The sequence below is a fragment of the Botryllus schlosseri genome, chromosome 5 (genome assembly GCF_051294905.1).
Source record: "Botryllus schlosseri isolate E-star chromosome 5, Bs_hap1, whole genome shotgun sequence".
Classification (NCBI taxonomy): Eukaryota; Metazoa; Chordata; class Ascidiacea; order Stolidobranchia; family Styelidae; genus Botryllus; species Botryllus schlosseri.
In genome coordinates this window covers 26,569,919-26,586,242 of record NC_137240.1, presented here as the reverse complement: position 1 = coordinate 26,586,242, position 16,324 = coordinate 26,569,919, and the positions used below count along the sequence as shown (strand labels likewise).

The 16,324-nt window shown below is 39.8% G+C and overlaps 2 protein-coding genes, 1 long non-coding RNA gene and 1 other non-coding gene across 7 annotated transcripts in view; 3 read left to right on the top strand and 1 right to left on the bottom strand.

Moving 5' to 3' along the window:
• The window catches only part of LOC145439890 (retinoic acid receptor beta-like), a 214,023-nt gene that overhangs the window by 185,837 nt on the left and 11,862 nt on the right, over positions 1-16,324 (bottom strand). The window lies entirely within an intron of this gene.
• On the top strand, positions 4,564-8,882 carry LOC145439920 (uncharacterized). The gene is made up of 3 exons (XM_080317592.1): positions 4,564-6,225; positions 7,078-7,190; positions 7,575-8,882. Exons 1-3 carry the CDS (start codon positions 6,154-6,156, stop codon positions 7,756-7,758), a joined length of 369 nt encoding a protein of 122 aa, XP_080173718.1. The 5' UTR covers positions 4,564-6,153; the 3' UTR covers positions 7,759-8,882.
• On the top strand, positions 10,686-14,480 carry LOC145439923 (uncharacterized). The gene is made up of 2 exons (XR_013915391.1): positions 10,686-11,608; positions 12,821-14,480. It is a non-coding gene; the product is annotated as an uncharacterized LOC145439923 (long non-coding RNA).
• On the top strand, positions 12,171-12,278 carry LOC145440040 (U6 spliceosomal RNA). The gene has a single exon (XR_013915412.1). It is a non-coding gene; the product is annotated as a U6 spliceosomal RNA (small nuclear RNA).

The following is a 16,324-nucleotide window of genomic DNA, read 5'->3' as shown; positions in this document are numbered from 1 at the left end:
CAAAATATGGTAACCCTAGGCTGTATATTTTGATTCATTTCAGTTCAATAATTAGCCTACATCAATTCACATTACCATTAGATTGCGTTTATGCAATACTTTTCAACCTGTGGGATGGTATATGCACTTGTGCAGATGTGAAAAATTGCATTGTGGATGAAGATGCGCATATAGGCCTATTTTACACGTTCTATTGTTGAATAATTGGAATAAACTTTATGGAATATTGGCCTAGGCATATTATATCTTTACAAGTATCGTCGTTGCGCCGTATTTCTAAATACTTGTCGGGCGTTCGACGCACTGCTAATCGTAGTTTGTACAATACTTAATCTCCCACGAGCGTATAGGTGGATTACTATTTGCGCACTATTATCACCATTTTGCCAAATCAAAGGCCTGATTCGTAGCAAGAAGTTAAACCCAAGTCAGCTAAGTGATATGAAATTGCCAGAAATATTCAGCAGAAACCGAGTCATTGATAAACTCAAAAGCATTGGAATAAAAAGTGTTAACACCCTCCAGTCGGTTGGCATGTGCGGATGAAATTTTTGCAAAAATAAAAGTGAGGATGTCTCTCAAGACGTTTGAAAAGCACTGCGTTTATGTATATGGAGTTTCTAAAACGAATTGAGAAATGGATAGCAACAAAAAGTCAATGAAACCGGAATTGACGAGTGAAGACTCATTTTAAAATTAAGAAATATTACAAGAAATCGGGCAGGCCATGGAAAATGATGAGGCGTGTTTTGCCACAAAATGTAGTGTAGGCGAGGTCAACATGTCAAAACTTAATCCAGCAATCCTAGACCCCGTGCCATACTTCTCCAATATAAACTGCTTGAATGATTGAATATTTCATTCAATCCCCGATTTTTTTAGCGCAGATTAGGAGCTATAATGAGATGATGCACTTGAGGTAACAACTTTATATTTATAGGCAGGTCGTCTGGTAAAACTGCATACTTGAGCAATGGCGCCGCGCTTTAGTACCTGAAATTTGACTCGTCCGGGGTGTCAGGTAGATATATGATATATCGAACCATTCGCAACATCCTTGCGAATACTGTACCGCGCTCCGACGGTTCATTGAGAACGCTACACCAAAATCCATCGTTGCAAGAGTGAAGGCGGTGATACAAGAGTGTACGACACGTATAGTTCATCTCACAACCAATATTCAGCATTATGCATGATCTGTCCACATATTGATACGGTACGCAATACGGTCACAATATGACGTGTCGCCTCAATACTGTCGTCATCAGCTTCATATATGCGTATTTCTGGTTCAAGCTGGGTACCAATTAATCATACCAACTTTACTGTGTGACTATGCCAAGCCGACCTTTGTTTGGACTTGATTACACAATGAGTCGACTTTTCGAAGCGATTTCCTCATGTATTGCGTTCAATGTTTTCTTTATGATTCGTTTCACAGGTGCTTTCCCCTGTGTCAGGCCACGGGTATCACGAAAAATAATCTGTATTTCTTACGCATATTTGCATTACTGACAATAAAGCGATTTCCTCAATGTAGTATTTCGTCACGAGCGCATATAGCGGCATCCTCTGATCAACTCAGGAACGTCGTTCACGATAGAATAGCCCAAAAATATCATGAGGTGGGATCAAAGGAGCAGAATTGGATACCTTGAACATAATCAGTTTTTCGGAATTAGATTAAAATGAAAAATACTGAGTTTGCGAAAACTTGGAAATTGAATAAATTCGCAAGTAGATAGAAATACAACACAAAGCAAGTTCAGTTTTCATCAAATCGAAGTTCATCCGCATAAGCATGATAAGTAGGCATGGTGCGAACCCCTGAAAGGTTCTAATTTATGTGAACCCGAACATGAACATTACGGTTGTTCAAAAACACTTTTTTCCGCCCAATGACTAAATCGTCAGGTTGTCCATGAAAACGATGCACACCAAATTTGACTCAATTCCAACCAGTAAAGGCCGTGCAATCTTGAATTGAAATTTTTATTTTATAATTAAAAATTTAAAAAAAAATCTTAAATTTTTCTGTCAACCCCATGAAATTGTTGAGCTGTCTTCAAAGACGATGCAAATCAAATTTGAGTCAATTTCGACTTGTAGAAGCGGAGGTATTCGAGTTTTTCGTTGATAATTCTTGGATTATCCTTGATTCGGGGATTATCAACGAAAAACTCAAATAGTTCTGCTTCTACGAGTCGGAATTGACTAAAATTTGATTTGCATCGTCTTTGAAGACAACTCAACAATTTCATGGGGTTGACAGAAAAATTTAAAATTTTTTTTTAAATTTTTAATTATAAAATAAAAATTTCAATTCAAGATTGCACGGCCTTTACTGGTTGGAATTGAGTCAAATTTGGTGTGCATCGTTTTCTTGGACAACCTGACGATTAAATCAGTAGGCGAATGAGATTTTGAAAAAAAAGTTTTTTTGAACAACCCTAATGAACATGAGCACTAACATAGACGTCACGTGACGTCATATTGCTAATTCCACCCTTCAATTCCATAAGGTAATACCTAGCGACGACTCGGGTCACGTTATGCCATAATGCTGAAGTACATGCTGACATTCTAGACATCACCAAATGTATCAACTGAGGCAATCAAATGCTATAATAATTTCACAAAATCGACATCTTCCGTTGCTTTGCCGACAATTTCGATGATGACTTTGCAAGGAAAAATAGCCTTGCGCCTTATCGGTCTTGGCCTGACCGAAAAATGTATTCTTAATGCGCGGTCAGACTATTGCTATGGATATTGATTAGAGTGAAAACCGGTTTCTATATAGCTGCTACATATAGTACCTCAAAACCAAGTTATATAGTAGCCAGCATCCCAGTCGGATGGATTTGGATTTGATGATACATTAAACCTATCATATCAAATCAAGATAGATCCCGTATGGCAGCTAATGTTTTTACATAGACAACGATGCACTCTTTATATCCGTTTCGCTAATGTCAAAAATTGATTGGTTGATTTAGCACAATTTTTTTACTACCTATATATCAGGGGTCACAAACGCAGTGCAAGCCCGCGGGCTATCGAAAGCCCTTGAGAACAAACTGAGTCGCCCACGGTCGCAGCAGCAAATATTTAAATGACAGAGTGGAAAGTCGAAGTGGAGAAGGGTTTCATATGAGGAGCAATTAATCATGGGTCAGTCGACCCTAATGAACGTACGGACGCAGTTTTCGATTGTGGCGTTGCTCGTTTTCGCCGACGCGCAGGCTTTACGAGAATGTAGTTGATTTTCCCGAGTCTCGACGCGGAGATTGGCGCTTCGGTGCGCAGTGCGGCACGCAGCTGAGCTCGGAGACGCTGGTGTGGGTCCCTGTTATTGAGAGTTTACTGTTCTTGGTAAGTCGCAGACACTCTGCCCGGTGCTCTGAATGTATGATTGAAGAAGTCCAACTTTGCACGGATAACCGGCGGGAGTAACTGGTAACCCGTCGTATTAATCAGTATCCAAGAAGTAGCTCTTGATTTCAATAAGGTCGGTGACCCCTGACCTCTATGTTATGTATTTTGTTCTTGCTATTGTTTAATTGCGGAAACGCTCATAGCAGAGAGTCACGAAATATACACAAACGGAATGCCGAGCAAAATTTGCTGAGAAAGCAAATAGTTTTTGAAATTGGCAAGGTGCATGGTCTTTTAGTGCTGAATCTCTTTTCATGCTGCCAGCGCCATGCGGAGAGTGGTCCGAAGTTGAAATGCAAGGAATTTCAACAAAAATGTTAAAATGAAGTGAAAACTTGTAATGCACGAAAATGGTTCTCAGTGCAGAACTTATACCGATGTTCGCCTATGAACGCGAACCACCAAATTTCTGAGGTTTACACGCAGAGCACGAACGTGAACCTCACGTACATATATACCATTCCTAATGAGAATGATAAATGACTGAAGTTTGTACATTTGCACAGCTTGGTTCTCTCGCACCATACAATTCACCTGTAGCATTTTAGGAATTAAAATTAGATTAGAATTAAAATTAGTGAATAGAAAAAAATTTACAATTAATTATTTACAATTAGATTCCCATCATTTCGCCCTAATCAGTCTAATTTGATGATTAGAATTATCCAGTTGACCACAGCGGGCTTTCGCGTTGCTCATTGACAGCATGATATCCTTGGAATTGACGTAACCAGAATATTGCTCATGAACTAAATCTGAATCGTCGTCGAATGCCTCATGTGACTCGCAGATCATGCATTTTATATCGATCCACTCGGTAACCAGATGCGGACAGTCTACACTACACAGTACATTCACTATGACCATAGCCATGCGTTATCAATAACTATATTTACCTACCTATTTACGCGGCTGAACAATTTTATGTACAACCTCCCGTTTAAATTCCCGTATAAATCCTATGCATTGTACAATGCCTCATGATATAATAATTTCCTGTCTTGATGATAGATAGTGCGACCCATGCGGTAATACCCGCTTCCAGATTTTGAAGCAGTGCAATGATAGAACAGTGCATTAACGCGAGTGAATCAATCGCGCTCGATTTTTAGCCAAATCGATGTCGCAAGTAAAGGACGGGATGAACTGAGCTGATAGTTCCATCGTCACGACGGGTAGCACCGAATGAGATTTTCTCTGTAAAACGTGAGATCGCGGCAGAAGTAAAAAAATACGCCGATTGATATCAATACAGAATCGTGACTGTGATTAGTCGACTAATAACTCACACTAGATATCCTGCACGAGCGGTATAGTCGGATGAAAGTGATAATTTTGCAGTTTCACTCACTGTAAACGGGGATTGAGCCGGCAATCTTGATGAGAGACTAGTTCCCGTTCATAACAGTCAGCTAACGCAGCAGCAATGATAGTTGAGAAAAGTCTGCGGAGATCAGTCTGGTTGTTACTACGATGTAAGCTATTCAAGACGTGTCAAACGCATGCATATGCACTCTGTAGTCATCATGAGATAATGTGAAATTAGTGAACAATATTAACTTGGATAATGCAATGCACGCTGACACTATCTGTCATAGTCCACACTATAGCCACTCGTTACCAAGGATTACATGGTAAGAATTTGAGACGTGGCGATGTCCCAAGTGATATGAATCGAGGTCATATGAACCGCCGAGTTGTCGTGGTATCTATGATGGTAGCTCTGGTCTTCAAATGCAAGTTTTCTATTATGTTATTGAGGAGAGTTTATTCTTGCACTCAGTTATAGTCACCGGTACGCATAGTAACTGAGAAATTCGGTGCGGTGTAGCCAGCATGTAATGATATAATACACACTACACAATTATGCAAATGACGCACTATCATACGAATACATTCAACTATTGTTGCTCTCATGTAAGTGATCGCACTGCTCAAGGAAGTCAATGACGCGACTGCATATTTGACCGTAAGGAATATCTGATGATAGCATGCGTTAGTTTGAGAGGGGAGCTTTGTATGGGTACCCATTATTTTCCCAGCTTATAGTGCCTTTTCGGAAGACAACAATGTGTGATCTCGCTGTGAATTGGTTCATCGCTATTATGTAGGCGACTTATTGGCATTGGTTGGCTTGAACCTGAAGCATCCATACAAATTAGCTTGCATGCAATTGACTTGTAGTTATTGTGAAAGTTATTGTGACTTTTATATGGAGCGAGCAAGTCATGCTGTTTAAAAATGATGTTCCCGGAACTTGATATCTAATATATTTTGATGTCTGCGGTCAAATTACAAATGCTTAGGTGTCTGAAAATGTTCTTGCCGTCACTATAATTGGTGCCACATCCATTGCTAGTAAATATTCATACATACATTGATACATACCCGAATTTTAATCAGCTGGCATTTGATTTATCATAATCTCTAGCCATTAAAGTATCTTCGGACTACAGCAGTATGTTTTCTTTTCTTTGAGATAATAGAGTTACGGTCATCCCGTACACGCAACAAATGTTGTGAATATATTTTGAATCCCTTGCTTTGTTATGTCTTTTACTTTATCAGTTGATCCATGTGTATTTTCATACTAGACTACTTCATTACAGATAATAACCTGATTTAGTATTTTCGAAACTGAATGTGTGACCTTATGATACGCATACACATGCAATTATTGTCTGGATTTGAGAAGCTCACGAGAAGAAGTATTTGATGAGCGATAAGAAAAGAGATAATGACTTTGTGGAAAATTTGGAAGATTGGGAAAAAGATGAAATTTTGAAGGTATGAGATTTCGTGAAAAGTTGTCATCACCTAAAAAAGATATTTTACTCGTTACAACTTACCTATAAACCGTCAGATCGCGATTGTTCTGGCGAGCATCGGTGACCTACTCCGCATCATAGAAATGGTTCTTGACCAGGGTATACTCCCATCGCTCGAATATGCGAAACTTGTTCTTTGGGTCTGCGAGTCTGCAGAATTATTGGGGGTGATATCAAATTGCACTTTTACCGTGCATTGTCAACCCCACTTCCCATTTTCACTATTAATGATGACAGAGCAATCCTATACGCACCAATAAGTCATTACAGTAATTCTGGAAGGAACTCAAAGTGTACTTGGTGATTTCGAACACATGAAACGAGGTTCCGAACCTATGCCGTAGCTTATCGGGAGTGAAGTCTTCTAAGCAAGACATGTTCGTGATTAAAAAGGGGGCAGGTATTGGTCAAATGCACACTCGCCCTACATTAGGAGAGAAAAGCCCTGGTCGAGCTGGAATTCAACTTTTGCAACACATGACGTTGTTCAAAAACGTGATCAGGTTAACTGTATGCTACAGCTTACTATTCTAATGCTAGCGCAGGTTATAGGCAAATAGACATTGATTAGTGCTTCCAAAGTACCCCTTGAAACTATTTACCCGATATCTTTTCCTTCCACGTCAACTAGTTGATTATTAGACCAATGATTTCAGCAGAGTGAAAATTTACATGGCATTACTTCTGCCTCTGTAGCTCTCAGCTGTGTTCACGTTCTGAATCTTGTCAAATACACGCCTGAATATAATTTACAATATCACAAGAAGTAGTTTGTCGTTGAGTTAAGTGGGTTAACCGTGTGTAATTGCAGGTCTTACAGCGTAATAACGATGTGAAAAAATTAGAAGAGAGACGATTAATGCAGCTATCGGTCCGTCTGCAATTAAACCGCATGACAGACGACGAGTATGCGACCATCACAAGGTTAGTTAACTACTTATTTGAAATATATTAAAGTATAAATGTCGGCAATTATCACGACTACAGAGCATGGTAAAGTAGAGAGTCATGGAACAATAATATGCGACCTTCTGACTGGGAATGTTGATTTGTTTCTTGTAGCTTACAACGTGTCCAGATGGGCCTTTCTCGTTTATTTTATGCCCAGACACAGCAATGACTGTAAAACTGTTTAAATAAATGCACCGCAGTTTTGGAAACACGCCTTAAGCGATATGCTCCACCGTTTGAATATCGGTTGAATGAATAGATCGAGATTATCGGATATCGATGTTGTCGTTTCGGGTGAAAAATCTTTTATCTGTCACTTTCCAGTCTAAAATGTAAAGCCGTCGTAAATATATTCAGAGTGATTCACCAGCAGTCGGGGGCATGGATGAAAAACGGATGTCGACCGAAGATCTCAGATCCCACATCTTCCATACGGAGGGAACTTTTGGAAAATGCGCGACAAAGAAACGGGGCTATTTCTTCGCGCGATAAATCGAGCGAAGTCAACAATAACAAAGGCGGTTCTCACGAACGGACGTAAAGGCGAAAAATGTCCCTATACCACTTTTCGATTGTTTCGGCGTGCGTTACGCAGCTGCATGTGGTTTTGAAATGGTTCGCATCAGTCGTAACCACAATCCGTCTTCTAGTCGACTGCAGGATTCCTCTTTTGCACAGTTAATACATACGCACAATGATTCGACCGCTCGAAACTGAATTCAAATCTAATGATTCTATCAAATTCAATCAAACATGGTGCAGACTCGGACAATAGTATTGTTGAACTATGAAACGAAATGCAAGGTCTTTCTGGTAAGCGATAAATACAAGCTGGGTCACTGTAACGATTTTCGGAATCAGGAATACATCTGCAAATGTGAAGGTCTTAATTGATATGTGTTATTATTAAACATGTTTATTTTCCTAATATATTGATTTTAGTCTACATAATTATGTTGTTTAAGAACTGTAATGTGTAGTTGTACACGTACAACATATTTGTCCAGGGGTACGGGTTCGCTTTTATAGTAATTGATATTCCGCGAGTATGAGAGAATTTACATGTATTTCATGAATAGACTGATATATTTACTACAAAGGTGTTGTTGTATTCCGTCTGTTGCTGTTAGCATATATAACAAGTCTCGAATAAAATTCGAGGTTTATTGGCCGCTGATAATATTTGGAGAAAAAATTCGAAGAAAATCGTGCGGCGTGCAAGATGTCGTATAACACAGTCAGGAAGGCGTGTGATTGATATAAAATTAAATGAGGTTCCTGGCTCCATATACAAGTATTCGAGCAATAACGATTCTCGTAAATCTGTAAGTGGTTTTATATGACTGTGACACCTGCTATTATCCCAATAAATTAACTGCATCAGGTTATAGCTTTAGTCAGGTGAACTGTACAATATGCCTCGTATAAACGCTAACCAATTTCGATCGATATCCGATTATATGTAAATCGGAACTAGCTAACGGCAGGCCCACGATTGATATTAGTATGGAGGCCAGATTGTGATTAAGTCTGGCTGAAAGGCAGTCTCGTTGTTGTGCAACATCAATTATGGACATTATAGGAAGCAGTGACGCGAGCATCATTCGGTTGGAATGGATTTTGTGCAATTTGGTGGCAGTCAGATAGGATACAGATTATATTCCAGATTTTGTAACCACAATTGTATTTCAATTAATACCAAAAGAAAAAATCCTCAGCTCGATACAAACACTGGCGGATGACACCTTTTGCTAGGAATGGTTGTCCTGTCAAGGGTCCAAGCAAATAAAATCAGCTCACCCTATAACCATGGCCTCTGTAGAGGCTACGCCGTAACAGTATCTCAGCTCAACTGTACAATTATGAATCACGAACCCATAATATTTGGTTAGCTAATATTGTACTTCAGGCACATATGCTAACAAATCGGTCAATCTGCTGCAGGATGTAGATGTATTGATCCTACAACTTACGCAAGCTGTCGCGTGGACTCGGATTCGCAAAACCTTGATTCGCTAATCACTTATAGGAAATTTCCAATGCAAACGCAGGGTCGGGTCTGTCAAATCATTGCAAAACGACATTGGTCGGCAGCAGTGTTGCCGCCTCCGGATGGAAGAAAATCGCTAAAACTGGTGTCAAAAATCGCTAGATATCGCTAAATATTGAGAAAAAAGCGCCAAAAAATAGCGCTAAATCTGTATTAATTGCTAAAGGTGTTATATTGAACCATAATATCAGTACATACTTCTCAGCTACATTTTACTCGTCTGGGGCCGAAGTCACTTATCATATTTCTAGTTTATAATACGTAATAGTAATCTGTAAGCAGGACAAAACGTGCAGTGCATTTCGATAAAGCAGATGGCTTTGCGCAATGATCGCTCTGCGTGACCACGCGTGCATAACCGCGCACTTCATAAGCGTGCCTTGCCCGATGCGTCCCTGAATACGTGATGCGATGTACCGTTGAAATGCGCTGACTTCTCTAAACTTTGTTGGAGTACTTGAACACGACATGCGACTTGACACACTTGTACACGACATGCGACTTCACCCGACACAACACGACTTGAACCGGCCGGATTTGTCAGCCACTATAACTAGAGATCTTAAGAAACTAATCCGAGGACCAACCCGGGGTATTAAATTTAATAAATATAGTCTTAAACGAAAGCTAGTCTCACACTGATTCCGACAATACAAATTAAATTCTTGTCAAGACAATGGAAAGACCTCAAAGCAGCCCCCGAAGTCTGAAAATCGGCACTGATCAAAACAATCGCTTGACGAAATTTATCATTGTTATATTCATTTTGTTGCGGCGGTGCCATTGTTGGAGCAATGCCGGTTTTCAGATTTTGAGGGCTGTTTCGGGGTGCATGGTTCTATTGTCCTGATGAGATTATAATTTGTATTTTAGATATCACAGTGACACTAGCTTTCGATCAAGGCCAATTATATTAAATTTGAGCGCTCAGGTCGCCAGATAGAGCACTGCCAATTATGCTACTTTAGGTTACTCAGCGCACAAGTACAACACATGCACGTCCGTGTCGTCCAAATATCATATGATCGACCGAAAAGATCATCGCTCCATCAAGTATGCCGGACCCAATGATATATATACAATGATTGGAAACTCCAGTGAGCTCTGCGTTTGAGCGCGTCGCGAGTCATGCTTCACTACAGGAATGAAATCGATGTAAACAAACGGTTCGCCAGCAATCTTTCTTCAGGAACTGGCGTTAATGTAGTGAAAAGTTTTTTATCGAGACCTATTTTGCACGTGAAATGTGTGCATACTGTACAGGTTTTGGCCAATACCAGTAGCATGGCTTAATATTCAGACGAAACTGATGTACCAGTGTGCCTACGTGATGAACACTATGATCGGAGGTGGTCTCGCAGTATCAAATAAAGGTGGATACTTCATAGTACGAGCTAGAGTTGGGATCAGGTCACTATCTTCAAGTCATTTCTAATTTTTTCAAGTCAATTCAGGCAGGTTCTAAAACTGACTCTGAAGTCAGGCCTTCTGAAGTTGTGAAAGTAGGCAAAACCTACTTGAGGATATCGCAAAAAGCATCACGTTTTTGAAGTAATAATAGTCATTATTCCTTTGTTACGGAGATTCATCTTGTGATCCGAATGCTCATATATACAATTGAATAAAAATAAAAATATTTTTGTTTGATACATATCAGGAGTAATCGTCAGCAGCTTGTAGATACAGTATACAATTGACTAACAGATGTATACAAAGTAAAGTCTAACTCATTTCTTCATACTACTCGAGTACTTTTCAGACCGTTCATTTTCTGCTTCAACAAGTAGATTTCAACATCCAATTGACTAAGAAACGTCTGCAAAACCTGGTCTTAACCTACTTTTTCAAACTACGGTACAATTTACCATGATATGATGGTATATCTTATAAGTGTATGTGTGCGCAAGAGCGACCCACAATAGGTAGAAAGTTCCTGCCACTGATCTATAAATGATTGTTCACAGCATATACTTTGTATAGTCATTAAATTGTGATGTTGTCCATGTCCAGTCCAGTTTGTCAACTCTTACAGTCATAGTTGACTTGCAAGATGGTGACTTCGAAGAATGGGACGGGATAGAGACTATCCAACAATCCCCTTCACTCAACAAATCTCCATCTCTACATCACCATCTATGCCCTCAACGGTCGAGGTGATCATGGAAGAAGTTGATCGAATCCGAGCATCATAACAATGTGTCGCATGGGTATTACAGAAGCAGGATTTTGAACAGCTTAAATACCTCACCTCTTCATGGACTCCTAAATGCTCTGATACTAGTCGTGTCTAAATTTCAATGAGGATACCAACACCATAATATCATTGAAAATTTTATACAGGGTATGGATATTTCATTTACTATAACACTTAAAAACTGCATAAACAACTTTTGTTATCATGTCAGACTTGTTGTCATCTAAATTCAGAATAACAAGAACCAAAATCCTAGTCAACGGAAAGCATTTAAGTCAAGTGAATATGTAGCAAAAAGGGATTTTCTTGTTTATGCAAATTACAATATCAGATATACCTATGTTTAAGCCAGGGCCGGCCAACCCGTGGCCCTGTGGCCCGCGAGAAGGTTTTGAGTGGCCCGCGAGGTAATTTCCGAAATTTCTAATATAATGGATTGCACAGATTTTAAGCTTGCAAGGCCAACCAAAATTTGATTAGTCTGGCCGCAATACTTGAGATGTGATGACTAGAATATCAGTTCCGACGCATTGACAGATCCATCAGTCATTCACATATTGGTATAACTTCGTACACTACAATAAAGCAGAATAATTTGCGATAGATTTATCAAAGGTAAAAATTTCTACAAGCTTAGCGCAATATGTTGCCACTCGATTGCTTGTTTTTAATATTGTTGCCCTTTTGTGAAAATGGAAGAACACCTAATGTATCAGCTTCGGCGGTACACATACTAAAATTGGAACGATACAGAGAAGATTAGCATGGCCCCTGCGCAAGGATGACACGCAAAAAAAAAAAAAAAAAAAAAAATAATGTATCAGCTTGAGTCTAACTATATTCGCGATTACGAGACAAAGTGTCGTTCAACATATGCGACCTTGCGTTTGCGCTCGCAGTAAGACCGTCGACCATGTAACCTAGGCAGGACATGATTGGCGCATGTTGGTCACAGCTTTCGATATCGATATGTCCATGCGCCGAATAGCCCAATCCTTGCAAACTTAGCCCAGCGATATACAGCAGACCCGCAATACAGTCAAGTGACAATATTATTGATCTACGAACTTCAAAAAATTTTCGCGCTTAGCGCGGTTAGTGGCCTGCACAAAAGTTCGTCAATCAAATGTGGCCCTTAGGCCAAAAAGGTTGGCCAGCCCTGGTTTAAGCCATTCGATAAATGTACTGTCTGCATCTATTTTTGTTGTAATTTGTGAAACTGTGCTGTGCTATTATGAACAATCGAATAACTGTGCCTAGTAGTTGATAACGTCAATGTTTCTTGTCACGTAACAAAAATATATATTCTCAAATGTTATTTTTTCGAGCTTTCTTATCCTCTCTTAATGACAATAACAGGACAGCAGTTGGATGGTAGAGCAGCGATCTCACATGACGTTGAACATCGGAGGGCATTCAAGCATCAAGTACCATGGCATTTGAACACTAGTATGTTTCAAGCCTCTTTAGAAATCAATTATTCTTTGAAAATTACCATATCGCAGGTGCAGCCAGATTTCCTGATCAGGATAAAAATGATTCCAATAACGGATCAAGACTCAATCTCTTGGTGATAATGAGGTAGTCTGCTCGATGGTTGGCAAAAATGTCCGTATCAAATTTATCATTGTTGTTGTTTTCTTGTCTCTTTGATAAGCTTCCCTGCTCACGAATTTCGTTGCTGTTTCTGCGGCATAAGAATATCTCCAGTTTTGCAGTAGCGGCATATCTTTTTCCAGCTAGTACAAGTGAAGCAATATTACCTGGAATGTAATATGGCTTTAAATGGCAGTTGTAGCTGAACTTGGTTGTCATATTCACAAGGCACACGAAATTATCCACAGGTTGCATTGTAGTGTCCATCTCTTCACCTCTCGTACTCGAATAATATGTATTTTCTTTCAGCAAGACTATTTTTCTCTGCATCAATCGATCCAATGAGTATCAATCCAATCCGGCACCATTCGTCAAAGTATTATTCATTTTGACTACAATCTTTGGAAATATCTTAATGTCTGAAGCAAAGTGGAACATGACATGGTTGCTTCTCATGGACGGCCTGGCGTGCCGAAATCCCACAAGATACTGATTTGCACTTTTATTAAGATCCCTGAATCCTTTTCAATTTCCTCGCGGCTTTGGGTTGCTTTGCGGCTGTTTCAATACACGAACAATCTTTTCTTGAAAGTTAGAATGGACTATAATTTATTAAAAAATGTTAACGATCCTGTAAAAAATTTATGCATTAGACATTTACAGAATGGGAATTTGTTATGTCACAGTTTTGCCAGTCAACTACAATTGAAATCAAGTTATTTATTCAATCCGTCAAGTATTTTCCGTACTGCCGCATATGCAATATATATGAGCAATGTGCATATTCAAGAGAGGTTTTGCATTGGATGATTGTGGAGTTACATTGCTGGAAAAATAACCTGGGTAGCAGCACATACAATGCAAGTTGATGCTCATGCTCAGGTCATAAAGCGTGATGCAAATGGCGAAAAGTTATGAAGGTTATACATAAAAAACCATAGACGTACACACTATACAATGACGAAGGTTACAAAATCATTTCCTAACCTTTCAATGAATAAGACACCATAGAATGTTGCTCGCAAATGCATAAATCATCTATTTTGTACAATCCTTCCAGCTATCAATCTTAACGAGTACTCCATGTTAATTTTCAAGGTTTACAGGCAATTCATGGGGAGCACCTCACAACGGGTAGTTCATATCAAAGAAGTGCCAAAACGTTTACCAGGTATATTTTGAATAAATGGGCATTGGTAGATGTTTTTGGACACCCCGGTGTGAAAGATTCAACTATTGAGAGAAGTACGACATATCACGCCAGGTCGATGTGAACAATACTAACTATGGAGTGATTATCCTAAATGTCATTCTAGTGCAGTGGTTCCCAACCTTTTTCGACTCATCGCCCCCTTTTCAAGCTCAACGCCGATCATCGCCCCCCAAATTTTGTGAACCGAAAAACCGGTATACAAACAGTAATCACCGGCGGGTTGACTAAAAAAAAAAGGTCAACTTTTCCGTTCCATGTCGAATTTTCCACTTTTGCAACTGAATTTTCGTGGGATGACTAAAAATAAAAAAAAAGGTTATTTCTCTGACTTGACTCCGACATAGCCGTTTTAACTCGTCACTGCCCCCCTATCGCCCCCTTCGCTATTTTCGCCCCCCCCCCAATCGCCTCCTTTGTCCATTTTCACCCCCCCTAGACCGCCAAATCGCCCACGTTGGGAACCACTGTTCTAGTGCATTGTTTTGCCGATGGTATATTCTTTGGAACAATGCCGATTCTCATCATTGATGTGGATTCAACGGCCTGATCAAGTAAAAAGTTATATATGTTAGCATTTTAGCAATCAGTACAATGATAGTTTTCGGTTAGTTCCGATTTTATATTATGAAGGTACAATCGCTATATTGGTACAATAGTTGCCAGTTAACTCGGCCCTTGGTGAATTCGGCCTCACAATATTACAATATATACTATCTAAAACAACTTAGTTGCTCACACAATTATCGTAATCAACCCTTCTCTTTTAAAAAATCAGGTGACGTAAATGCTGCCAGATAAATTTCAAATCCTCTTTCAACAATCCTTCCAGGTTCTGCACATCTATATTGACGCTCACCCACAGTATCTATAAATTCTTTAGGTTGTGTCGTACATGCATGGTTGCAACTGATGCTAAAATGCCTCGCAGCTAGTCTGTACTTTGATAAATGTGCATTGTTAAAAGTTGTATTACATCCTATTATGCAGCACTGCCTCACTATGCTCAAGAAACCAACAAAAACTAAACCGATTGGGGAAAATCAGTGAATTAGTATGCCAGCAAGGCCGATCGCAGCACCCCACCACAGTCGACATACGCAATCCCGTTTCTGTACTCAAGCATATCCCGCGACGGACTGATTTCGCCGGAAAACTATCTTATAGCGTTAAGGGGCGTGGCAGTTTCCAATCATTGTATATATATCATTGGCCGGACCTGATGTGTGGAACAGTATCCCGCCGGCCATCCGAGAGTCGACGAGCATGTCCACATTCAAATAGAAATACAAGCAATTACTACTAAAGGAATACTAGTCCGTCCTCAAGAATACCGGACCACGATTGACCTATCGATCTCGCCTTCCATGACATGCCACCCCATTTTGTCGCTTGCTTTTTTCTATACTATCTTCTTTACTTTTCATTCAGTGTGCATACCTCCTCTTTACATCGCCTAGGCCAGGCCTGGGCAAAGTGCGGCCCGCGGGCCAAATGCGGCCCGCAGAGCTATTCTGTGCGGCCCGCGAAAGATTGCTTGAAATTCGAAATATAAAACCTACATTTTAATGTTGCTGCGTGAACAAAAACCATAGGATGTATAAACTGACCGCAAATTCGTTTACCATCAAGCATGTTCATTAAAATGCCACGTATTTTTTAATGTATGCAATTTCTTTCAAATTTTTCTCGCGCGATTTAGAGGTCAATAGTAGGGCATTTCGGCGTCAGCCATTACTGCGCCACGACGCACCAAGAGATATGAAGTTTAGGCCAGCTCCGAGAAGGCACTGCAATTGAAACTGCTGATCAAATTTACTAAGTGAAGGGAAAAAACTTCGACAGCGAGAAAACCACGATGTCCAATTGTCCATAGGCAATATTTGGCAGCGAAGAAATACCAATTTATAATCGTGTGCGCGTCTTTTAGTTTATTAGCCTACGCCTTGGCGATTTCAATATTTTTTCACATAGCAGACGGAAGGTCACGAAATAACAACATGTAACGAAGTAATTATACCAACGGATCCTTCCTAATATTTCAAAGACAACACCTC